This window comes from Onychostoma macrolepis, chromosome 03 (assembly GCF_012432095.1).
Source record: "Onychostoma macrolepis isolate SWU-2019 chromosome 03, ASM1243209v1, whole genome shotgun sequence".
Taxonomy (NCBI): domain Eukaryota; kingdom Metazoa; phylum Chordata; class Actinopteri; order Cypriniformes; family Cyprinidae; genus Onychostoma; species Onychostoma macrolepis.
In genome coordinates, this window is record NC_081157.1 from 22,936,370 (window position 1) to 22,962,689 (window position 26,320).

The 26,320-nt window shown below is 40.2% G+C and overlaps 1 protein-coding gene across 1 annotated transcript; it reads left to right on the top strand.

Annotated features, from left to right (window-relative positions):
• The first annotated feature begins 14 nt into the window (after positions 1-14).
• Positions 15-25,789, top strand: cfap70 (cilia and flagella associated protein 70). The gene is made up of 26 exons (XM_058769194.1): positions 15-161; positions 713-896; positions 6,074-6,172; positions 6,284-6,369; positions 6,473-6,652; positions 7,494-7,676; positions 7,758-7,852; positions 7,939-8,032; positions 10,589-10,723; positions 11,675-11,821; positions 13,819-13,893; positions 13,998-14,089; positions 14,177-14,237; positions 14,446-14,640; positions 15,776-15,907; positions 16,071-16,196; positions 18,787-18,920; positions 18,997-19,112; positions 19,727-19,921; positions 19,997-20,157; positions 23,463-23,615; positions 23,703-23,864; positions 23,943-24,032; positions 24,410-24,511; positions 24,816-24,863; positions 24,937-25,789. The coding sequence occupies exons 1-26, from the start codon at positions 93-95 to the stop codon at positions 25,015-25,017; spliced, it is 3,195 nt and encodes a 1,064-aa protein (XP_058625177.1). The 5' UTR covers positions 15-92; the 3' UTR covers positions 25,018-25,789.
• The last annotated feature ends 531 nt before the right edge of the window (positions 25,790-26,320 follow it).

Sequence of the window (26,320 nt, forward strand, 5' to 3'; positions counted from 1 at the left end):
GAGATTGACGCACAGCGTCGTTTCTATGGAAACAAGCGAGAGCTGAGCAACAGTTGTTTAGCGTTGAGGAGAAAGTCGTTTAGTTTCTCAACATGGAGAGTCACAGAGAGTTTGGGAGAGCTGTGCCGGTGCAGATCAGTGTTCTGTCGGGAAATCATTTGGTAAGAAGTCACTAAAATCATTAGAAATGTTACAATCAATCATTCAAATAAAATAACTATCGAATAATGGTAAACTTAACCGGGGCTAGTAGTCACACGAGTTGCTATATGGTTTAAAACATTAAGTTAAAAACTGTCTTCTTGACTTTGAGAAGAATCTGACTTTCAAAAATAATCCTACCATGAGAAATAATATTCACTGAAGTGAACAGTGTGACAACTTGCCCCGGTCTCCAATACAACTGTTGCTGCAACAAAACTGTGGTAATATTAATAAAATCTAGTTTAATAATATAAAAAAACAACAAACTTAGCATTAACCACCACTGAGTTGAAAAAAGTAAATGTATATAAATTTACAAAACAATAGAGAGATTCTAAAAGCCTCTTGCACTGTTTGAATGTGAATATTAATTTATTGTTATGATGTTACAGTAGTAAGAATAGCTGTAGTAGTGTGGCATTTTCACACTAGTACTATTATACAATCTTTGCTGTTGTGTGTTTTGGTATTGTAAGTCAATTTTTACCCTCATTTGTGATTATTTCAGAGGGGCAGTCGGACTGATTCGTGTCTCAGTTTTGTTCGGGTGGAGTTTAATGGATGTGTGCTGGGAGACTCACAAAAACTGGACGTTCCTGTGGACAAAGATGTTGTTTACAACTTCACCTGTAGTTTTGAGTGCTCAGAAGTAGCACATACACTGGATGATGTGGCACATAAACCTGTCATATGTGAGTATTCAACACAAGTATTTTTGTCTCGTTTTCTGGTACAAATATCTAAAAATTCTTAAACCAAGCTACATTTGCTTGAGGGGCAAAATGGGGCAAAAAATTATCAAAATGAAGTGGGTTTTTTTTCTTCTTTTAAACATACAGTAAACTCACTTTTGATGTTTGTTTTTTTTCAGACAATTTTTTAAGACTTTTTAAGAGATTTTATAAAAGTCATTTTGCTTCTTAAGCAAACACATCCTGGATTAAGAATTTTCAGATATTTGTAATGGAAAATATATCCAAATTACAAAAATAAGAGAACATTTTGAGCAGTGTAAATTTAGCGACAAATTAAATGATAAATATTCCATCTGTCCATCCATGCATCCATATATACATACAGTATCACTGAAAAAAATGATTCATTGAATTTACTAATTTTTTACTCACCCAACATTTTTTTTAAGTTAAGTGGTTGCAATCAATTTATTTTAGCTACATTTAAATAAACAAATTTTGTTGACTAACTTTCAAGTTAACTAAAATAAATTGTTTGCGACCACTTACCTTTGTCACGGCGCAGTAAGGGAACACACCGTGTAAACAGGGATCTGGGTCCAAATGCAGGTCTTTATTAACTTAAAGGCAGACAAAGTAGAAATCAAAACGGAAACAAACACAGATATCAGCATCCGAAAACAGGATCAAAACAGAAACAAAAACATGCCACAAACGGCAACGTAGTGCTTGCATCAATCCACATGTAAACAACTAATAATCCAGCCCAGAGAGACGTGGGGAAGGAGTATAAATAGTCATCCGGATGGGCAACAGGTGTGTATGTGTGAGTGGGTGAACAGGTGTGTGAAGTTAAGGTAAAGGAGCCCGGGAGGATGGAAGATGGCGACCTCTGGTGGTGAGAGGGAGAAACACATTACCCGGACCCCTGACAGGACCCCTCCTCTAAGGAACGGCTTCCAGAAGTTCCCGAGCGCCCAACCAGGGAACGGCAGAGCGGGGCGGGAGGGATGGGAGGCCCAGGTCCATGTGCTAGAGGGGACCTGGGGACTGAGGGAGCGCCAGCGGATGGGGACCCAGGGCAGAACCAGCGGCCACCACAGCAGTGTGTGCGGAGCTGGCACCCTGAAGCGGGCAATGGCTGGCTCCGCTGCCTCGGGAGCCTTGTGAACGGGCGCCGCCGCCGAGAGGATCGTGAGCGGGCACCGCCGCCGAGAGGAACGTGAGCGAACACCGCCGCTGGGAGCTTTGTGAGCGGACACCGCCGCCGGGAGCTTTGTGAGCGGACACCGCCGCCGAGAGGAACGTGATGTGCGGACACCGCTGCTCGAGGACCGCGAGCGACACCGCCTCGGGAACCTTGTGTGCGGACACCGCCTCGAACCTTGTGTGCGGACACCGCCGCTGAGAATCGAGAGCGGACACCGCCGCTGAACCTTGTGTGCGGACACCGCCGCCGGTAACCTTGTGTGCGGACACCGCCGCTGTAATTTTGTGTGCGGACACCGCCGCTGGGAGCTTTGTGAGCGGACACCGCCGCCTCGGTAACCTTGTGTGCGGACACCGCCGCCTCGGTAACCTTGTGTGCGGACACCGCCGCTGGAACCTTGTGTGCGGACACCGCCGCCTGGGATCCTGTGAGATCGTGAGCGCCACCGCCGCTGACGATCGTGAGCGCCACCGCCGCCTCGAAGGATCGTGAGCGGGCACCGCCGCCGAGAGGAACGTGAGCGAACACCGCCGCTGGGAGCTTTGTGAGCGGACACCGCCGCCGAGAGGAACGTGATGTGCGGACACCGCCGCTGAGAATCGAGAGCGGACACCGCCGCTGAACCTTGTGTGCGGACACCGCCGCCTGGAACCTTGTGTGCAGACACCGCCGCTGGAACCTTGTGTGCAGACACCGCCGCTGAACCTTGTGTGCGGACACCGCCGCTGAACCTTGTGTGCGGACACCGCCGCCTGGAACCTTGTGTGCGGACACCGCCGCTGAACCTTGTGTGCGGACACCGCCGCTGAACCTTGTGTGCGGACACCGCCGCTGTAACCTTGTGTGCGGACACCGCCGCTGAGCTTTGTGAGCGGGCACCGCCGCCGACGATCGTGAGCGCCACCGCCGCCGAAGGATCGTGAGCGGCACCGCCGCTGGGAGCCTTGTGAGCGGGCACCGCCGCCTGAGCTTTGTGAGCGGGCACCGCCGCCTGGGAGCCTTGTGAGCGGGCACCGCCGCCTGGAGGATCGTGAGCGGGCACCGCCGCCTGGAACCTTGTGTGCGGACACCGCCGCCTCGAAGGATCGTGAGCGGCACCGCCGCCTCGAAGGATCGTGAGCGGGCACCGCCGCCTGGGAGCCTTGTGAGCGGGCACCTCCGCCTCGAGAGGTTCGTGAGCGGGCACCGCCGCCGAGAGGATCGTGAGCGGGAACCGCCGCCTGGAGGATCGTGAGCGGGCACCGCCGCCTCGAGAGGAACGTGATGTGCGGACACCGCCGCCTCGAGAGGTTCGTGAGCGAGCACCGCCGCCTCGAGAGGTTCGTGAGCGGGAACCGCCGCCTCGAGAGGTCCGCGAGCGGGCACCGCCGCTTCGAGAAGGCCTGAGATGAGCCCCGCCTGGAGAAAAGCTCAGCGGACATCACCGCCGGGAGCTTTGTGAGCGGGCGCCCGCCTCGGGAGCTTTGTGAGCGGGCACCGCCGCCGAGGATCGTGAGCGGGCACCGCCGCCGAGAGGATCGTGAGCGGCACCGCCGCCGAGAGGATCGTGAGCGGGCACCGCCGCTGAGCTTTGTGTGCGGGCACCGCCGCCGAGAAGGCCTGAGATGAGCCCCGCCTGGAGAAAAGCTCAGCGGACATCACCGCCGGGAGCTTTGTGAGCGGGCGCCCGCCTCGGGAGCTTTGTGAGCGGGCACCGCCGCCGAGAGGATCGTGAGCGGGCACCGCCGCCTCGAGAGGATCGTGAGCGGGCACCGCCGCTTCGGGAGCTCCGCGAGCGGGCACCGCCGCTTCGAGAAGGCCTGAGATGAGCCCCGCCCCCTTGGAGAAAAGCTCAGCGGACATCACCGCCGGGAGCTTTGTGAGCGGGCGCCCGCCTGGAGGATCGTGAGCGGGCACCGCCGCTGGGAGCTTTGTGAGCGGGCACCTCCGCCTCGAGAGGAACGTGATGTGCGGACACCGCCGCCGAGAGGAACGTGAGCGAACACCGCCGCTGGAACCTTGTGTGCGGACACCGCCTGAACCTTGTGTGCGGACACCGCCGCCTGGAGGATCGTGAGCGGCACCGCCGCTGAGAATCGAGAGCGGACACCGCCGCCGAGGATCGTGAGCGGGCACCGCCGCCTGGAGGATCGTGAGCGGGCACCGCCGCTGAGCTTTGTGTGCGGGCACCGCCGCCGAGAAGGCCTGAGATGAGCCCCGCCTGTGTCTCAGTTTTGTTCGGGTGGAGTTTAATGGATGTGTGCTGGGAGACTCACAAAAACTGGACGTTCCTGTGGACAAAGATGTTGTTTACAACTTCACCTGTAGTTTTGAGTGCTCAGAAGTAGCACATACACTGGATGATGTGGCACATAAACCTGTCATATGTGAGTATTCAACACAAGTATTTTGTCTCGTTTTCTGGTACAAATATCTAAAAATTCTTAAACCAAGCTACATTTGCTTGAGGGGCAAAATGGGGCAAAAATTATCAAAATGAAGTGGGTTTTTCTTCTTTTAAACATACAGTAAACTCACTTTTGATGTTTGTTTTTTTTTCAGACAATTTTTTAAGACTTTTTAAGAGATTTTATAAAAGTCATTTTGCTTCTTAAGCAAACACATCCTGGATTAAGAATTTTCAGATATTTGTAATGGAAAATATATCCAAATTACAAAAATAAGAGAACATTTTGAGCAGTGTAAATTTAGCGACAAATTAAATGATAAATATTCCATCTGTCCATCCATGCATCCATATATACATACAGTATCACTGAAAAAATTATTCATTGAATTTACTAATTTTTACTCACCCAACATTTTTTAAGTTAAGTGGTTGCAATCAATTTATTTTAGCTACATTTAAATAAACAAATTTTGTTGACTAACTTTCAAGTTAACTAAAATAAATTGTTTTGCGAGCGGGCACCGCCGCCGAGAAGGCCTGAGATGAGCCCCGCCTGGAGAAAAGCTCAGCGGACATCACCGCCGGGAGCTTTGTGAGCGGGCGCCCGCCTGGAGGATCATGAGCGGGCACCGCCGCTTTGTGAACCTCGTGGGCGGGCACCGCCGCCGGGAGGAATGCGAGCCAACAACGCCGCCGCACCGACTTCAGCGGAGGATGCTGCACGCTGTGTATCAGCCCAGGATGGCCCAGGAATGGGCATGATGTTCTGGGAACGACTGACGAGACCTGTGAAGTCTCCTTGCTTGCCGCCCGAGAGAACGGTGAACGGGCTCCACAGCGAACTCCACCCTGGAGGATGAGCCTCTCAAGTACAGAGCCCGATTGATATACTCCTCCAGTGACTCCTCGGGTGCCAATAAGGCATAAGGGACTTGAAGGGCTCGGCCAGGCCTCCCAGAAAAGATCATGAGGCAGGTCCTCTCCGCAGCCGACTGGCGAGCCACTCCCACAAAGTCCCTGGCGTAATCCTCAATGCTGCGGTCTCCCTGGCGGACGTTGAGGAATTTCCCTGCTGGACCCATGCTTGGGCTGGATTATTCTGTCACGGCGCAGTAAGGGAACACACCGTAAACAGGGATCTGGGTCCAAATGCAGGTCTTTATTAACTTAAAGGCAGACAAAGTAGAAATCAAAACGGAAACAAACACAGATATCAGCATCCGAAAACAGGATCAAAACAGAAACAAAAACATGCCACAAACGGCAACGTAGTGCTTGCATCAATCCACATGTAAACAACTAATAATCCAGCCCAGAGAGACGTGGGGAAGGAGTATAAATAGTCATCCGGATGGGCAACAGGTGTGTATGTGTGAGTGGGTGAACAGGTGTGTGAAGTTAAGGTAAAGGAGCCCGGGAGGATGGAAGATGGCGACCTCTGGTGGTGAGAGGGAGAAACACATTACCCGGACCCCTGACAACCTTAAAAAAAAAAAAAAAAATTCAGTGTAGTTCACTTGATTTTAAATGTTAAATTGTTCATGGTTAAATGTAAACGGAAATGTGTATTCTCAGTAACAGTGTTTGAGATCTTACCAAAAGAGAAAAAACAAAAAGAGGAGAAAACCACTGTACTAGGACAAGCCGTCGTGGATCTACTGCCACTGCTGCGAGGTTAAACTATTTCATTTTACTCATTTTGATTCAAACTTTACACATTTTAAGGCACTTTTTTATGGATTCTCATATGTGTGAGGTTTGATATCGGTGATATCTTTATTCTAGGTCAGTGTAGCTTCTCATCCACTGTACTTCTTCACGCGGTGCCCGGATCACCAGCAGACGTTGCCGTACATGAGGATGGTGTAAAAGTAAAGACAATGTTCATGAACCACATTTTTACACCACTACATAAGTACTGTATGTTTTTATATAAGGTAACGTTATATATTTTTTATGTATTTCTATGCACAGTCCACACTCGATGTGACGGTGAATGTTCCCGAGCCGTTGCTCTCTGATGCCCAGCGCTCTGACTCTAATGTGCTGATGGTCACTGTGGAGACGGCGTATTCTGTTCCCGACGTCTGGAATCCTGCCTCCACACCTCCATCCCACTATGTAGCAGCCCTGCAGATGCCTGTCTCAGCCACGGTAAGAGACAAGTGTTTGTTTTTATTGTATTTTTAATCAAATAAATGCATCCTTGGTGAGAATAAAAAACATTTTCCCCAAAAACATTAAAAAATCTAAATGATTCCAAACTGTTGACCGATTGTGTTTCAATTCGATTTATTCTTGACTGTTTTGTATTTTGAGGGGATTTCATGATACTAGACAATATTCTTCAATATACCTGTAAATTACAAACCATTTATTCTTTTCATGTAAATACTTTTTATATAAAATAGTTTTTGTTTACATACGTATGTGTGTGTACTATGTATATTTATTATGTATATACTGTATAAATACACACCCATGCACGTATATATTCAAGAAAAATATCTTACGTTTATTATTAAATATATTTATATATAATACAAATTATATGAATATAAATATATGCATGTAAATACATGTAAATATTTTCAAAATATATACTGTATGTGTGTGTATTTATATATACAACCCGAATTCCAGAAATGTTGGGACGTTTTTTAAATTTGAATAAAATAAAAACTAAAAGAATTTCAAATCACATGAGCCAATATTTTATTCACAATAGAACATAGATAACAACAAATGTTTAAACTGAATTTTACAATTTTATGCCAGCTTTTTTGAGACCTGTAGCAGGCATCAAATTTGAAATGAGCTCATTTAGTGGATAAAAGTGTCAAAAAAAAGGCAAAAAATTTCATTTCAAATTTGAAAGTGTAAAATTTGTTGGTCCAAAATAACAGATGCTTAGATATATGCAAAATATTTTTGTCTAAAATAATAATTTGCCTAAAAATAAAAAGTCTTACATTGTCTATTCATTGTTTTATAGAAAGAGCAAGTCTTGTTATTCTCCAGTGGCGTCTTAAAAATGGGTGGTGAGAAGGAGCCAGTGCCAAGACCCAAAAAATGGCCCTTGGGGTCTCTTCTCGCACCAGGGGCCGAGGTCATTGAGGGCCTTTATATTGATGCAGAACCCACAGACACGGATCACGGAGACCTTACCGACATAGAGGTGACTTGAGCCATTAATGGACACTTCAGTGATGGATGTGGAAGGAATATGTCACAACATTGATCTGTTTGTGTGTTACAGGACAAGGATTTCAGAGCAGATGCTGAGTGTAACCAGAAAAGAGTGAGCTGGGATTCGGCACGTCGTTGCTTTATTGATGCAGGGGGTGTGGCCTGGTGAGCAAACAACACTTTTAATCAATGCACTCACTACTGTGTCCTGAAATTCATGTACTCCAATCACGGCTTCCTATTTTTCTCAGTCTTTCCCGCAGGATTGCAGAATGTAGATTGTGGCCCGTTGAGATCATGAAAGCCATACAGACGGCACCAACCAAAGGTGGGAAGACAAGACAGGTGAGAAGTATCCTGGACTTTAACATATAAGGGATAGTTCACCAAAAAATTTAAATTTGCTGAAAATGTACCCTCACCTTTACCTCTACCAGTTTGTTCCTTCATCTGAACAGATTTGGAGAAATTTAGCGTTTCATCACTTGCTCAGCAATGGATCCTCTGCAGTGAATGGGTGCCGTCAGAATGAGAGTCCGAACAGCTGATAAAAACATCACAATAATACACACCACTCCAGTCCATTAGTTAACATCTTGTGAAGTAAAAACTGTCGCTGCATCCTAATTCGCAAACATTATGCAAACATATGAAGGCGACTGGCAGATCAACGTGCCTCTTTATTTCTCTCCAATACCGTAGGAAATTAAATTAAACTAAATGTGAATTTTGTTAACTGTGACAAGATTATTTGACAGGGCAGTTTGAACAATGACAGAATGCACGTAACTAAGCAACAGAGCATCTGTTAAAGACGCAGCTATGATCAAGTCAAGTCAAGTTGAGCTTTATTGTCATTCCGCTCCATGCGGGGCATACAGTGGAACGAAATGTCATGCCTCACAGGACCATGGTGCTACATAAATACAGGCATACAGCAATGAAGTAAAACAATATAAACCTATACACAACTATCCTACTGATAGATTTGACTATAAATATGCTATATATAAAAACAATTTTTACCTATACATAAACTAAAAAATACAAACTATACAAACTATACGAGTGCTTCAGATAAATACTGTACATGTGCGAAGAGAACATTGTGAGTCAGCATCTGGCTGGAGAACAGTGCAGGATGATTTGTAGTGCATGAGCATGTAAACATACGTATATTACTGAGTCTTTTTGTGGGATTTGTATACACACAGCAGTGTGTGTGAAAAGTGACTAGTGCGCATAGAGGAGGAGAGTGTGCTACTACAGGTGGTTTGTACAGGCCCACTCACCTGATGAAGTAGTATGTCCCAAAGCTTGCCTACTATTCTGCTACATACTCAAAATCATGTACTTATTCTTCACAAAAAGAGTGCATATTTTATGGCATAGTATAAGTAGGCGAATTGGGAAGCAGCATGTGTGTTTGTACCAGGGGCGTAGTTTACAACCCCCCCCATTTTTACTATGGCTTGTCCGTCTCATCTATTCATCAACTTCAGTTGGTTCAAAATGCCTTTCACTCAATTTGTGAAAACCTGTATTTGAACTGCAAATCATATTTTTTGCAGTCATTTTATGGTTTAATATGTTACCATAGACACTGCCCTTCCCCACTCATATAGTATTTATTTGATTTTTGCAGGTCTTAAAAAGCCTTACATTTTATCTTTAAAATCCTGGTGGTACCTTGTAAATTATTTCTTTCTTTCTTTTTTCTTTTATAATTTATATACTTTATGTCGGCTATTTATATTATGCAATGCTATATGCGATTCAGACCGGTGCTTTTTAATAGCACAATAACATTTGATTTAAAGTGAAAATTTAAAGTTTGTGTGTAAACATGTAATTTACCACAGTTTAAAGTGCTGGAAAATCTTGAAAATGCACCTTGAAAGTGCTTGAAAAGTGTTTGAATTTGAATTTGGGAAAGGTGTAAGAACCCTGTCTCTGTTGCTGGTCCCAAATTATGGAACACTCTGCCTCTATCTATCAGAACTGCTTCTACAGTGTCTGAATTTAAATGTCTGTTAAAATCATCTTTTCATCTTTCATATTTTCTCCCGTGCTTTTAATGATAGGTGATTGGGTTGTTTTAAGGTTATATGGATTTTACTGTTGTATTTAAGCCTATGCAATACTAATTGCAGCAATTAGGTCTGTGCATTTTTTAAAATGTTGTAATTAGGTTTATGCTTTATGTACAGCACTTTGGTCAACTAAAGTTGTTTTAAATGTGCTTTATAAATAAATTGAACATTGAAAAATTTTCCCTATAGATTTAGGCTATATTACAACTGTGGCATGTTGTAGCTATTGGTTCTAAATGTGCAGGCGGTTGTTTCTTCATTACAAGTGTTATATTGATTATTTTAAAAAAGTCATTATTGGCCTGGTAATAATTAATAGGCTCGTCTTATTATAACAAATACTACAGTTAAGAACTATGGTACATGGCCTTCAGATATTCCAAAAGATGGCATTGATTAAATCATTAAGAGCCCGATGAACTGTTAAGGAGTAAGAAATAAACAATATCAATATATTGATATTCCCATGGCATGTTGAATTAGAACATTCTGTCAAACTATAGCCTATAAGTGCCTAAATAATATAAATACATTATATATATATACCGTATATCCTATGTAAACAAGTAATTGTTAACTATGATGTTAGTGATGAGCAAGTGTAATGCTAACTTTCTCCAAATCTGTTTAAATTCATCTGCAGCTTGAATGGCCTGAGAGTGAGTAAATTCTCAGCAAATGTAAATTTTTGGGTGAACTATTCTGTTGAGATGGCACTCAAAACCCAAAACAAGACAGCAATTCATTTAGATTCCATTATTGTGCTTGCCTATTGATAAACCACAAATATTGCTTTTGTGTGTTGTAGGGGGAGGATGAGGTACAGATCTCATTCCACGGAGTGGTTTACATGGATCTGGTGCCGTTGTTGTACCCTGGAGTGCGGCGTATACACGGGGTGTACAGAATCTACCCGTTTTATGAGTCTGATCTGCTGAATAAAGTGAGAGAATATGAGTCACAACCGAAAATGATTCATGATCAGACATGACAGGACGGTCTGACACCACTCAATTAAACTGTGACACTTTCAGATCAATGCAAAAAAATATTTTATTATATAAAATGACTCTAGATATTAAGTCTTGTTTTAAAAAATGAAAATTAAGTTTGTGTTTAAAACAAGAAAAATATCTGCCCGCTTGGTAAGAAAAATAACTTTAATTTAATTTAACTTTAAAAATAACTTTAAATGCTCACATTTTTAAAAGAAGGATACTTCATATGCTAAGTAATTTTACTTCTCAACATCTCAAGTAAATGTATCTTGATGTGATAATTTTTAGAAATTTGTACTGGAAAATAAGATAAAAATAGTATTGATTAAGAAAACCATTTTTGCTTTGATGAAGCTAATGTCTCCAGTATCTTTTTTTAAGTCTGGGATGGTGCTTAGAGTTGCATTAAATTAGTTTTAAATTTGGCTTCTTGCCATTGTTGCCTCTGTCTTGCTCAGTTGTGGTTTAAAAGACATTTAATATTCAGTAACATTATCGATTTAGCTGCACTGACACAAGATTCGAACTAAACCGAGCTGGATAATGACATTTTGCAACACTGATGTGGTTATTGAACTGAATTGAGCTGAATAATGACACTATTGACTTCTGTAGAGCTGCTTTACAACTGAAATGTAATTTCTTTTCATAATTGATTTTACATTAATAGCACAGTGATTTTCTTGTTTGTTAATGTGAAGCTGCTTTGAAACAATCAGTATTGTGTATATAAATACTGCAAATGTGACTTGACTAGTTTTACACCGTAAAAAATGAATAGTACTTTGATGATCAATATTTTTAAATGGTCCACTCAATGATACAGTAACAAAAACATACATACTATCTTAAGAATGATGGTTTGACAGTGAATCTTATCTTCTGTGCTCTTCCAGACTCAGAGGACCTACAGTGTTTTGAAGGAGTGCAGCAGAACACCAGGAGCACTGGGCCGAAATCGAGCCAATTCCTCCGTCAACTCCTTAAAGGCTTTTCAGAGTAGAACCGTGGAGAACCAAAGAGGAAACGATGTTTCCAAAAAGGTACAGAAAAAAAAAAAATTCAAAAGTCAGATCTTATTAATATCCTAATTACTTCTTCTTCAGTGTTAATGTGTATTTGGAGATGATTCCTGCTGAGAACCAGCGTTATTTTAGTATCATTATTGTCTTACTTAGACTTTTTGTCTTTGTCAAATGAGACCTGATAGAGTTTATGAGTTAAGATCATTTGGAGCAGATGCCATCTCTTCCCCTTTCCGTGCTGCAATGGGCCTCATTTTCGATATCCCCCCTAATTAAATCCGGATGTGTGGCTCAGAGACGCTTCCCAAACTAATTAGCTGTAATAGCTGCAGATTGTTGGGTGAATCATCTCCTTTGCTCATCTGCCCCTCTCTGACGCCCCGTGGCTCCACAGCAGACGGAGAGAGGCGAGGAACACACAGCCGCTCCACCAACTGAGCATCTGACGCCGCAGCTGCCTGCGAGACAAATAACAGCCGCTTAGCCAACACACACAAACACACACACCTTTATCATAGTCCCAGAAGAGACGCTCTGATGTGTTTCGGTTAAATCAGCCATGTCAGTGGAGAAACAAGTGAGACACACCGGTATGAGTTTAGAGTTATAAAATTAACATAGATTATTTGATCTTGAGAGACTTTGCTGAAAAAGTTTGTATTGAGATCTCTGACTCATCTTGGCAAAACTGAGCACTGTTTGTTTTTTAAAGGGGTCATATGATGCAATTTCATGTTTTCCTTTGTCTTTGGAGTGTTACAAGCTGTTTGTGCATAGATAAGATCTGTAAAGTTGCAAAGATTAAAGTCTCAAACCCAAAGAGATATTCTTTATAAAAGTTAAGACTCTGCCACGCCTTCCTAAAACGGCTCATTTAAACACGCCCCCACATGTCTACGTCACAGTGTGGGAAGCTTTGCATAACACCGCCCAAACGAATACACAATGAAAGAAGGCGTAACTTTTATTCTCGCTGTAGTATTTTTGTTGCCGACGCCATGTCGTGGAGACGCTGTGTGTTTCACTGTGAAAGCGAAAGTACTTTGTTTGGCCTTTCAAATGAGTACACAACTTGAAATCAGCCCAGCAGGTACACAACTTCATAAGATGTTGATATTTGGTTAAATTTCGGTTGCGACGTCGGGTGACTAAAATTCAATGTAAATTCAACGTCTGATGTCAATGTTAAATTGATGTCCAATACTGATGTCAGCTGACGTTGATATTTTGTTGTTTTTAGGTAGTGCAACCAAAATCCAATGTTAAGTCAACATCAAATTGACGTCAAATACTGACGTCAACCCGATTTTCATTTTCAACCAAAATGCAACGTCTGTCCGACGTCATGTCCAACGTCAACTTGATGTTATATAGACATGAAGTCACAACGCACTGGATAGCTGGCCAATCAGAGCACGCTTCGCTTCTCAGAACGATGAGTTTTCTAAAAATCTAGAAAACGCGTTTCAGAAAGGCGGAGCATAGAGGAGCAACAATATTGTACAGTATGTGGAAAATAATGTGTTTTTTGAACCTCGAACCGCGTAAACACATTGCATTACACCAAATACACAAAATAATCTTTTATTAGTCTTTTTTTAGTCTTTTATTTAATCAAAAATACAAAAAGAAATACTGTAACTGTAAATTAATAATAATAAATAAAATAAATATTTATTTACATCTAATATATTATTTATGCTTTTAAGTATATTTTTAATACTTCCTAATCTAGCATTAACATTTTTTGATGAATTAAAATGTCAAAAGAAAGGGATTTATTTGAAATATAAATATTTTGTATCATTAATAATGTAATATTTTATCAATTTAATGTGTCCTTGTTGAATAAAAGTATTAATTTCTTTCAAAAAATATTACTGACCCCAAACTTTTGAACAGTAGCGTACATCACATTATGCACATAAAAGACGTTTTGAAAATACGCACAAAGCATTTCAAATAGGTTAATAAGTAAATAAGTACTTAGACTAACTGATGTCGTCTTTCTACAGCCGGATTCCCAGGGAAAATGTGCTCAGACTGACAGCGTGTCTGGACTGGAGCCTCAGGTGAACACGGAGGGACAGGTCAGTTCATCAATCGCATATTAAAATGAAGCAGTGAAATATGAAAACACTCTTGTAAGGCATGATTTTCACCTTTTTTCCCTAAACTTCTCTTATCGTCTCAGATGTATGCCGATTCAAGATCGTACATTATTATTGAAATTGCTGTGGAAAAGCCACTGGCTCCAAAGAGACCACCGGAGGAGCTGGCCAAACGGTGATAGGAAAGAGTTTCATTCAAATTCAAAGCATTGTGTTGTCCTCTGATATGCTGCTTCATATGAATTGATTCTGTCTCATACAGGGTGATGGAGCTGGTTCCTCCCAGACCTCCACTGCCTCGACGGCCAGCAGGAGCAGAAAGAGTAAAAACAACATTTGTTCTCGTTTTCTCACCACTTCTGTCATTTATTTTCTTCTCACAGTCAGATCTTTTGTCTATTACAGTTTACACTATCATAGCAAAACAGAATGGCTGGAACGTACTATGAAATGCCTCAGTCATATTATTAATAAGAATAATATGAATCTAATAAAATGATGACTAATAATAAATGTGCTTAATATTATCAGGCAGTACAGGAATACCAGTCTCAGATAGCGAGTGTGGCCGCTCAGGTGTTGGATCAGTACCAGCAGCTGTTCGGGGGAGCGTTTCTGCCGGGTGGGAAACCTCTGGACCCAGTCCTGCAGGAACAGCGTAAAAACCAGCTGCTTGGAGAGCTCAACTTCTCTGGGAAATACTTTGCCTTCAAGGAACAGATGAAGGTAAATTTCAGTCAGGTTAAATGTGTTTTTGAAGTCCATTTGCAAGGTCACTCAAGGTTACTTGCAACAAAACAGTCATAAATTAATGGTTCATAATTCCTTTTCCACCCTCTCTCTGACCTTTAGGCTGTTTTCAGTGTTATTTTAGTATTATTTCTATACTATTAGGGAATTTATTCATATGTTGAATTAGCTTTTATTTGTATGTTTTTAGTTTTCCTTCAATTAATTTATTTTATTATGTGATTGTGTGATTTTTATTAGGTATTTTTCTGTTTTTATTTCAGTTTTAATGTTAGTAATTTTAGCACTTCATCTGAATTTTATTCCAGTTTGCTGCCAAGGAAACATTTCGCAATTTTTAATTGTATTGATTTTTTATTATTACTTTTTTATTTCTAATATTTATATTTTATTTTAAATCAGCTTTGTTTCATTTAACGCTGTTTTGCTTCAACATGTGCTGCTTCTACATGTAGACAACCGTTATGTAAAAGCAGTTTTATTTTAATATTTTCATTTTTCAATCATTTAATGTCATGTTAGTGATTTTGACAGGTGCATTTGACTTTTTGTATATATTTCAGTGTAGCTTTATTTCATTTGTATTTCAGTTTTAGTAATTTAAGTATGTACATTTTGATATATTTTATTTCAGGTGGCTGCCAAGGCAACATTTCTAATTAATAAGATTTTTAAGATATACCCCCGGTTTCACAGACAAGGCTTAAGCTAGTCCCAGACTAAAATGCTTGTTTGAGCTGCCTCACCTGAAAATATCTTAAAATATGTCAGTGCCATTGTTCTGTGTCAAGATGCACACCTTAATGTTTTCTTCTAAGGCATTTTTGTAAAAGTTGCTTAAATATCTTAATTTAACTAAGGCCTAGTCCTGGCTTAAGCTAAGCCCCGTTTGTGAAACCGGGCCAAAGAGTTTAAAGATCATGTTTTTTCTTCTAATATTTTATTTTATTCAGCTTTGTCTATTAACAAAAATAGTTTTAATACTTTTGGTTTAAATTGTCAATAACACCACTGACTGTTTTGAACTTCTATATGTAACAAACTTTGTTCTGATTCATACTGTTGTTTATCAGAGCATATGTAAATGAGCTCCTGATGTTGTATGTGGCAGTACTCTGTGGTGCGGATCGTAAGAGAGAAGATGTTGAGGACAGAGGCTTTCTCAGACCCTGAACAGCTGCAAGCGTTCCTGAGTCAGTTATATGTGTTCCTGGTGGACGAGATGCATGCTGCTCTCAATAAGGTGACGACTCAAAACATTCATTTCTGGTATTTGTTAGGGGAAGCATTGCTGTCACTCAAACTGAGGCTTATTGATCTGAACAAACCTTTAACCTTTATTATTAAGCCCTGGTGCTTTATTAATGTCTGTATTATCAGTCTGTGTTTTTCATGCACTGATTCAGACTCTGTCAGTGGACTCTCAGGACGCTCATCAGGAGCCTGTGCTGAGCTGTGCTCAACTCAAACACTTCGCCAGAGAGGCTGAACTCAACACGGACTACCAGCTGGCAGCACAGTACTACCAGGAGGTGAAGCAATACAGCTCTTCTGCTGCTTTAACATACTCATACTAGATTCCCTCTCTACCCGTCCTAATAATGTACACAGCATGCTTTTCACAGTAGTTTATAATACAGTGTAAAGTACATTATGTTTCATACTGAGTCATATTTTACCCATAAATCAAAATTAATATGATATGATATACGAATATATATATATATATACACATTGTGACATTATTTTAATGACATTTGCATTACTGTAATGAGAAAAATTTATGATATATTATTTAATGAAAATAATGTATCGAGTAAATAAAGTAAGATATACTGTATGCATACTGTACATTATGGCAGTATTTTCTATAATGCATTTAATATATGCTAATTTATTCATTCAGAAAAATGAAAATTCAAAACAAAACAAAAAACACTCAAAACAAAGCCCCTGGATGAATTAATGAGAACTGGGGTGGTGATAATAATGCACTCATAATAGTAAAATCATACATTTTAAAAGATCAAATGGGCATTGCAAGCATTTATGTATGAAAGCATTGCATATCTAAAAGCTGTTTATGCGTTTTACAGTGTTTAGGATGCATTGTAAACTACATACTTGTTTATAAACCATTAAACAACATGTCTGGGTCATATTTCACCCACAAATGAAAAGAAAGCAATAAAATATGACATTAATGCTAAAATAAAAAAGCTATTTTAGCAACATTAAATGTTGGCATAGTGACATTATTCTATGACACTTAAGCACCCCACTCTCATTATTGTAATGTGAAAAATACTGATATATTATTTAAACTAAGTATTTACATTTATTTAGAAGACACTTTTATATAAAGCCACTTATTTATTAACTAAATTAAGTATTATGTAAACATAATGGTATTATTTGTAGTACTGTCTTTAATTTATGCTGATTTAAAGGGGTGGTTTACTGCTTTTTTTCTTTGCTTGATTGTGTTTATGGGGTGCAATATAACATGTCTTCGTGTTTCGTTTGTTAAAAAACGCCTTATTTTTCATATATTTCACCTTTATTGTAAGCCGCTTTCTCCTCTGTCATTTGAACGACTGGTTGACTTCCTGATTCTCTGAAACCACTCCCTCAGAAACGGGCAGTGGGCTCAGATTGGTTAGCTGGGCCGGTGTGTTGTGATTGGCTAAACTGCGTACTGCACATTGTCCGGAAACTTCACGCCCATTACCTTCACGGGCGACAGTCGCATGTGCTCCGGTCAAATGTAAATAATGGTGTCAATATTGCCGTATCAGTTTGAGCCAGAATTAGACCCAGAAAGCGGTAATGAAGAGAGTCAAGCAGAACTTCTGCAAGCACGGCTCTTACAAACGTTTCTGAATGAAGTTTGCTGTTGTGATTACATATGATTTTTTGAAGTTTGTACACGTTTGTCTTATACACACAAAATAGCATCGAACTAACTGGCTACTATAACCAAACAGCGTTGGCTTGTGTTTACGTTCTTGATCAAATCGTAAAAATTACGTCATAAAGTATACATGGAAAATACATTTACAAAATTAGTACATAATTACAAATTCGGGTCCAAAATGTTTGTACGCGTTTGTCATAGACACACGAAATAGCATTTAACTAACTGGCTACTAAAGCCAGCGTTGGCATTTGTTTACGTCCTTGATAAAACTAAAACATTACGTCTGAAATTATACATGCAAATACATTTAAAATTATGAAATCTTACTTACAGGTTGTGGCCCAACAACTGCTGCCTCTGGTTTTAAAGTTGTAACTGCTAATAGTTTCTGTGTGAATCCGGCATTGAACTCGTGTAGATTCTGGAAGCTGTCTTCCGTAAAATGCGCAGCACAGAGAGCTGAATTACGATTGTAATTGTCAGGAACATAATCAAACATAAATTTTAACCATTGTTGACGAACTACAGCGTCCGTAGGAAACCCGAACACAGAAGACCTGACAGCTGGGTGAAAATAACACCGTTTCGACGGCATGGCTACAACTCTCCACTATAACTCTTCCTCTTCGACAAAGCCGCAGAACATGGCCTTGCCCCCTTTTTTGCATGTTCCGGAGGGAGGGGTTTGATGGGTTTTTTACGTATGCAACCCGGGAAGTATCTCGTTGTAGTCCCATAGGAGTCATTTTTGTAGGCATTAAACTTCCTGATTTTTAAAAGACGATATCTCCGCTTACGTTGAACTTTCAGCGCCTCAACTTTGCAGATACTGTTCATGCACCAACAGCAACATTACACACTATTTAAAATGAAAAAAGTGAAATCGCAGTAAACCACCCCTTTAAAAAGCAAACAAACGTTGTGTTACAGTAATGAGAATGATAACCATAATGAGAAGTGCAAAATAATGACAAGTACAAAAACTCCTCTAAAGTCCCTGGATGTTAATGTAATGTAAATTGCAATCACATGGCCATGAAATGCACTGTATTTTGTGAAAAATGTAGGATGTAATTATAGTATCTCATGCATATACAATGAATTCCTTTGAAATGGCTTGTTCTAATGACAGTGTGCGGTTTCAAACTCATCATTTGTGACATGCCAGTATCATTGGATGTGAGTCACGTCTCTCTCTGTAGTGTTTGATTCGAGAGCGCAGCGAGCCGTCCCACTGGTGTGATTATGGGGCGTTTCACATGCTGACCGCTGACCACCTGAAGGCAGAGGAGTGCTTTCAACAGGCCTTATCCATCGAGCAAACACACATACCGAGGTCAACAGACACAAATGACTCAGACCAGATTTCTAAAAGTGTGCTTTGACTCATTCTTCTGTTGTGTTCGGTGCAGTTTGCTCATGTGCGGCGTGCTATCAGAGATGAACGGACGTTATGAGGATGCCGAGACCTTCTTTGAAAGGGCGACTTGTGTGGAGCCCAACAATGTGGTTGCCTGGGCTTTGTTTGGTGAGAATAGATTATACAGTACCTAAAAATTTGGGGTTAGTAAGATTTAAAAAAAATAAATTAATACTTTTATTCATCAAGGATTCAATAAATTGATTAAAAATGAAAGTAAAGACATTTACAATGTTGCAAAAGATGTCTATTTCAAATAAATGCTGTTCTTTTGGACTTTCTATTCATCAAAAAAAAAAAAAAAAAGGTTTCTACAAAAATTGTGAAGCAGATAATAATCAGAAATGTTTCTTGAGCAGCAAATCAGCATATTAGAATGATTTCTGAAGGATCATGTGACACTGAAGACTGGAGTAATGATGCTGAAAATTCAGCTACGTCTTAAAATATATTAAAATAAAAAAACAGTTATTTAAAATTGTAATAATATTTCACAATTTTACTGTTTTTACTGTATTTTTGGTCAAATATATGTAGCCTTGATGATCAGAAGAGACTTCTTTAAAATAGATCTTACCCCAAACTTATAAAACATAAGTGTTTTTCTTAAATTTTACTCCATATTTATAAGTTTATTTTACTCTGACCGCAACAGGATATAATTGTATAATTGTTTTGTTTTTTGCATAATACTGTAAAAATGTGTGTCAAATTGTCCTCAGGTATATTCTGCCAGACTCAGGAGAAGTTCATAGAGGCAGAAATGGCTTTTCGGGAAGCCAATAAGCAGCTTAATGCATTCCTGCAGAATGAATCCGCATCTAGACCAGAAATAACCTCAGAGACTCAGTCTGGTCAGAAGAAGGACCGGAAAGATGAAAGCAGTGAGACTTTAGCTGGAAACACTGAGGAGACAGGTGACTACCTCATGCCCATCTGCTTTGTGACAAAAGCTTATCATTTATAGCTGATCTGGGAACATTTGTTTAAAGGTGGCGATACAGATGAAGACGATGCTGTACATGAAGAAGACCGGCCACAGAATAGCCAGGAGAGCAAACAGGAAGTACAACAGCAAATTCCCCCAAACAGCGTCCAAACCACTATCTACATGGAGACAGTGTGGTTTCTCCTGCAGAACTACGCATTACAGGTCACAACAATAGATCACTTTTACATTAAAGGAGACATTTGTTTTCTCCTGAAGTGTATTTAGAAGGTTTTGTGCACCAAAAACAGTCGTAATGTAGTGTTTTATGGCTATTTTACACACTCTCTCTCTCTGACACTTTAGTTGAAAAGGCTGTTTTTGCTGCTGTTCCTTTAAGACTTCTTTATCTAAATGACTTACACTACCATTCAAAAGTTTAGTGTCTGAAAATACTTTTAATGTTTCTGAAAAAAATGTAATCAAGGCTGCATTAATTTGACCAAAAATACACTAAAAACAGTAATATTACATTTTTGAAAATGTAATTTTTTATTTTTTCAGCATCATTCCTCCAGTCTTCAGTGTCACTTGATTCTAAAATGCTGATTTGCTGCTCAAGAAACATTTATTATTATCAAAGTTGAAAACAGTTGTGCTGCTTCATATTTTTGCGGAAACTGACTTTTTCAGGGTTTTTTGATGGATAAAAAGTACAAAAGAACAGCATTTATTTAAAACAGAAATATTTTATAACATTATGAATGCCTTTGCTTTCACTTTTAATCAATTTAATGCATCCTTGCTGAATAAATGTATTCATTTCTTTAAAAAAAAAACAACAACTTTCCAACCCCAAACTTTCATATATTCTACATTCATAAATGTGACCTTGGAGCACAAAACCAGTCATAATTAGCACAGATAGCCTATATTTGTAGCAATAGCCAACAATACATTGGAAGGAGGCAAAATTATAAATTTTTCATTTAATTTTTAATTAATTTTTTTAATTAATTATTAGGATGTTAAGTAAAGATCATGTTCCATGAAGATACTTTGTAAATTTCCTACTGTAAATATATCAAAACTTAATTTTTGATTAGTAATATGCATTGCTAAGAACTTCATTTGGACAACTTTAAAGGCGATTTTCTCAATATTTAGATTTTTTTACACCCTCAGATTCCTGATTTTCAAATAGTTGTATCTCAGACAAGTATTGTCCTAACCTAACAAACCAGGGGCCAGTTGCATAAACTGTTTAGACTAGTCTTAAAAAGTTAGACATATAATTTTTTTTCTTCAAGACTGGTCATAACTTTTTCAATTCAGTGATGAAAAGGTAGATTGGTCTTATTTGTATTGGAAAAGTGAGATTGATTACCCCTTGCCAACTGCTAGTTGGTCAAACTAGTTCTTGAGACACAGTCTTAACATGGTGGCTAAGTTTATGCAACTGGCCCCATATTTCAATGCAAAGCTTATTTATTCAGCTTTCAGATGATGTATAATTCTCAATTTAAAAAAGATTGACACTTATGACTGGTTTTGTGGTCCAGGGTCACATACAGTATCTCACAAAAGTGAGTACACCCCTCACATTTCGGCAATCATTTTAGTATATCTTTTCAAGGGACAATACTATAGAAATGAAACTTGGATATATTTTAGAGTAGTCAATGTGCAACTTGTATAGCAATAAAGATTTACTATCCTCTGAAAATAACTCAACATACAGCCATTATTGTCAAAAAAGCTGGCAACAAAAGTGAGTACACCCTACGTGAAAACAGCTATACGTCGTTTAACCATGCAAAGCCACATGTCCTATTCATCATGTTCATGTTTTTGTCTGCTTGACAGGACTATACAAATTTGTGTATCTTGTTTTAGAGCAGTTAAAATTTGGTGCTTGGAGTACAATTCTCTCATACTGACCACTGGACGTTCAACATGGCACCTCATGGCAAAGAACTCTCTGAGGATTTGAGAATCAGAATTGCTGCTCTCCACAAAGATGGCCGAGGCTATAAGAAGTTCGGTAACACCCTGAAACTGAGTTACACTACAGTGGCCAGGGTCATACAGAGGTTTTCCAAGACGGGTTCCACTCGGAACAGGCCTCGCAAGGGTCGATCAAAGAAGTTAGGTCCTCGTGCTGTGCGTCAGGTGCAGAAGCTGGCTTCAAAAAACAGACGCATCAGGAAGCAGAAGGTCAGCTTGTCAGTGCTCAGCACACTGCAACAAGTCAGTTTGCATGGCCATCGTCCCAGAAGGAAGCCTCTTCTGAAGCTGGCTCACAAAAAAGCCTGCAAACAGTTTGCTGAAGACCTGGCCAAGAGCATGAATTACTGGAACCGTGTCCTGTGGTCTGATGAGACTAAGATAAACTTGTTTGGCTCAGATGGTGTCCAGCATGTATGGCGATGCCCCGGTGAGGAGCTGAGGTGCATTGAGGGAAACATGGAGTCCAACATGTACTGAGACATTCTGAAGCAGAAGATGATGCCCTCCCTTCAGAAACTGGGGCGAATGGCAGTTTTCCAACATAATAACGACCCCAAACACACCGCCAAGATGACAACTGCCTTGCTGATGAAGCTGAAGGTGAATATGATGGAGTGGCCAAGTATGTCTACAGACCTGAACCCTGTTGAGCACCTGTGGATCATCCTCAAGCTGAAGGTGGAGAAGCACCATGTGTCTAATGGCGCTTTTCCACTGCATGGTACGGCACGGTACGGTTCAGTACGGCTCACTTTTGGGGGGTTTTCCACTGGGTACGGTACCTGGTACCTGGTACTTTTTTTAGTACCACCTCGGCCGAGGTTCCAAGCGAACCGTACCGTTACCAAAACGTGACGTGTAAACTCTGCTGATCACTGATTGGCCGGAGAAAATCGTCATTACTGCGTCACTGAACTTGCAGCAGCTCCGTGATGTTATTATGGAGGAGTGGAAGAGGATCCCAGCAACAACCTGCGCAGCTCTGGTGAACTCCAAGCCCAGGAGGATTAAGACAGTGCTAGATAACAATGATGCCCCTACAAAATATTGACACTTTGGACACAGTTTTGACATGTTCACTTAGGGTGTACTCATTTTTGTTGCCAGTTATTTAGACAATAATGGCTATATGTTGAGTTATATTTAGAGGACAGTAAACTTGTACTTCTATACAAGCTGCACATTGACTACTCTAAAATATATCCAAGTTTCATTTGTGTAGTATTGTCCCTTGAGAAGATATACTAACATTTTTGCTGAAATGTGAGGGGTGTACTCACTTTCGTGAGATACTGTATTCTGTAGGTTATGATTGTTTAACCTCTGTTTACTTGTGTAATTCAGGATCGAGTTGCAGAATGCAGAATGAGTTACTTCATATCTGAATTATCCATTTTCTGCCGTTCATTCAGAGTGGACTTCAGTAGTTTTTCGACATAGCATACCAAACTCTTTGATATATCAAAAGAGCTTTTTTTTCAGCTGAAGGTGTAAATGTTGGATTGTGTTTGTGTCCTCAGATGGCTCAGCGTGCTCTGGCTCTAGAGCTGCTGTCTCCAGACAGAGGCACCATCAGCTCATATCATCTCGCTCTCGCCAAACTACACCTGCTGAGAGGAGAACACGACAGCGCTGAGGCCAGCCTGAAGGAGGCGCTGACCGACAACTTCCAGGTCTGCATCTTTCCATTTCCTTTCTACAGATTTCAAATGAGATGCACTTCAAATTCATTACTTTCACCTGCGATTTGATCCTCACAGAATCCAGACATATGGGCCCTGTGGGGTCACTTGCATTACGAGGAGGGCGATTACGCTCAGGCTCAGAGTTGCTATGAACGGACGCTGGATTCTGTGCTGGACGCCTCAGACACACACTCCATCTACCTTCGCTTGGGCTCCATCTATCTGCAGAAAGGAGAAGTGAGTTCAGATCAACTGCTTTTGAGTATTTGTAGTTTTCATATAACAGTTTTCATGTGTGCTTCATTCCCTCTGTAGTATGAAAAAGCCAAATCTGTATTCCTGCGTGCCTGCAAACGCTCGCCGTCATGTCTGACTTGGCTCAGACTGGGAATCGCCTGCTACAGAGTGAGTACAAACCCATAATGCATTTCAGTGTTAGCAGAAGAGCTTTGCTGGAGCCACAATAGAAGGAGAGTCAAAAGTCAAAGCTGACACTAGTTACATATCCCAGCTCTTATTGTGAAATAAATTCATATGAATATCAGTTGTTACTCTATATCTCCAATAATATCTTAGTAAGATGCTTAGTTTTATGATCAAAGCTCTGTAGATTTGAAGCATATAATGCAATAATACAAGGATGATTTACAGATGACCAAATAAACATTTCTAAAAAGCCTGATGATCATATCTGATGCATTTTAACATGTTTTATATGGATAATCAAGCTGAGATAATGTGGCTTGCTGTTGTTTTATGTATTTAAATGTGCTGTTGATCAGCTGGAGGACCTGACTGAGGCTGAAGAGGCGCTGACTGAAGCCAATGCACTGCATAACAGGAATCCAGAGGTGTGGGGTTACCTGTCGCTAGTCTGTTTGCGGGTAAGTGACTGACAAATGCATTCGGACGGCTTTCTTTCATTCATTCCCTCACTTGGCACTTTACGCAAAAATTCTGCCATCGTTTACTCTCCCTCAATGTCATTCTAAGCTTGTATGAGTTTCTTTCTTCTGTGGAACACAAAAGAAGATATTTTGAAGAATGATCCCATTGACTTCCATATTATGGACAAAATATACTATGGAAGTTAATGGGAAACGAAACTGTTCGGTTACACGCATTCTTTCAACATTATTCAGCATTATTTTGACTGTAGTTTTGACTTTAGCTGCTTTGTCCTTTCAGACTGGCAGAAAACTAGAGGCAGAGCAGTCATATAAATATGCCATAAAGGTTTGTACTGTTTAATATCAATGTGTTTGAGAAGTCTGTGGTATCTAGTTTAATTATACGTTTCGTTTTACAGATGAAATTACAAGAGGAGTCACTTCTAGAGGAGATTCACGAGCTGCAGTCACGTGTTGGGTTTGGAAACCCTTCCTTCTGATCTGTCTTATCCACAAAAATGTCATTTTCAACTATAAAAAGGTTAATTGTTTAATACTAATGATAAAAAAGGTGTAAATGATAATAAAATATGATTTTTAACCATAATCAGCTATAGTCTTGACACTAATATAGTTATCGCTCTTACTGCTAATTATCATTAGGTTGTAAAAATGTACTCATTTCTATACAAATCAGAATGACAATGATAAAACTGAAAGATTAAGAAATGTATATAGATATGTTCAGAATTCTACCTTTCTATGAAATTGTTCTATATACACTGAATACTCAAAGGGGCTACTAAATGTGTTAAACTGTGCAGTAATTTTGCAGTGCACTGTACTTAATCTTCCACTGATGAGTGAACCAGATTTATTTCTTATTTATTTTTATTTCTATAGCTACTATTTATTTTGAGAGATAATAAATGAACATAACTTGATAGATAGTCAAGTCAAGTCAAGTCACCTTTATTTATATAGCGCTTTTACAATACAGATTGTGTCAAAGCACTTAACAGTATCAAATTGGAGGATAGAGTGTCAGTAATGTATAATGATAAGATTAAACACTCAATTTTCAGTTAAAGACATTTCATTCTTGAATTCAGAGATGTCATTGTCTAGCTCAGTTTAGTTTAAATAGTATCTGTGCAATCAAATCGGCGATAATCGCTAGAAATTAAGTGTCCCCAACTGAGCAAGCCAGAGGCGACAGCGGCAAGGAACCAAAACTCCCTCTGTGACAGAATGGAGAAAAAAAAAAACCTTGGGAGAAACCAGGCTCAGTCGGGGCCAGTTCTCCTCTGACCAGACGAAACCCGCAGTTCAAAAGTTTCTATTTCTATTTTAATTTTGTTGCAATTTCTAACAATAGTAGTATTATGTAGTTAGGTATTTTATTATATTTTAGTTATTTTGTTATTTTTGGTTGATATATCTGGGGATATATCTCTGGGGGTCATCCGGGCGTCCTGGTCTCCGCTGACGATCAGGGCCGCAGACGTCACCTCCGGCGCCGACCCACCATCTGATCGGACACGGACCGAGAAACAGACTAGGAAAGAAACAGACAAACATTAGCGCAGATGCCATTCAACTTACGATGTAACGAGTACATCGTGTGTTATGGGGAGTGTTACCGGTTCGGTTGATCTAATTAATGCAGCCTAACAATCCTTTAACGGATTTGAATAATGGAAGCGTATTAATGTGTTATGTGTAAGCCAGGCTAAAGAGATGGGTCTTTAATCTAGATTTAAACTGACAGAGTGTGTCTGCCTCCCGAACAGTGTTAGGTAG

Coding starts and splice junctions, on each gene's coding strand:
- cfap70 (XM_058769194.1), top strand. CDS start 93: ATGGAGAGTCACAGAGAGTTTGGGAGAGCTGTGCCGGTGCAGATCAGT. Junction 6,653..7,493: donor AGATGCCTGTCTCAGCCACG/GTAAGAGACAAG, acceptor ATTGTTTTATAG/AAAGAGCAAGTCTTGTTATT. Junction 7,677..7,757: donor GAGACCTTACCGACATAGAG/GTGACTTGAGCC, acceptor TGTGTGTTACAG/GACAAGGATTTCAGAGCAGA.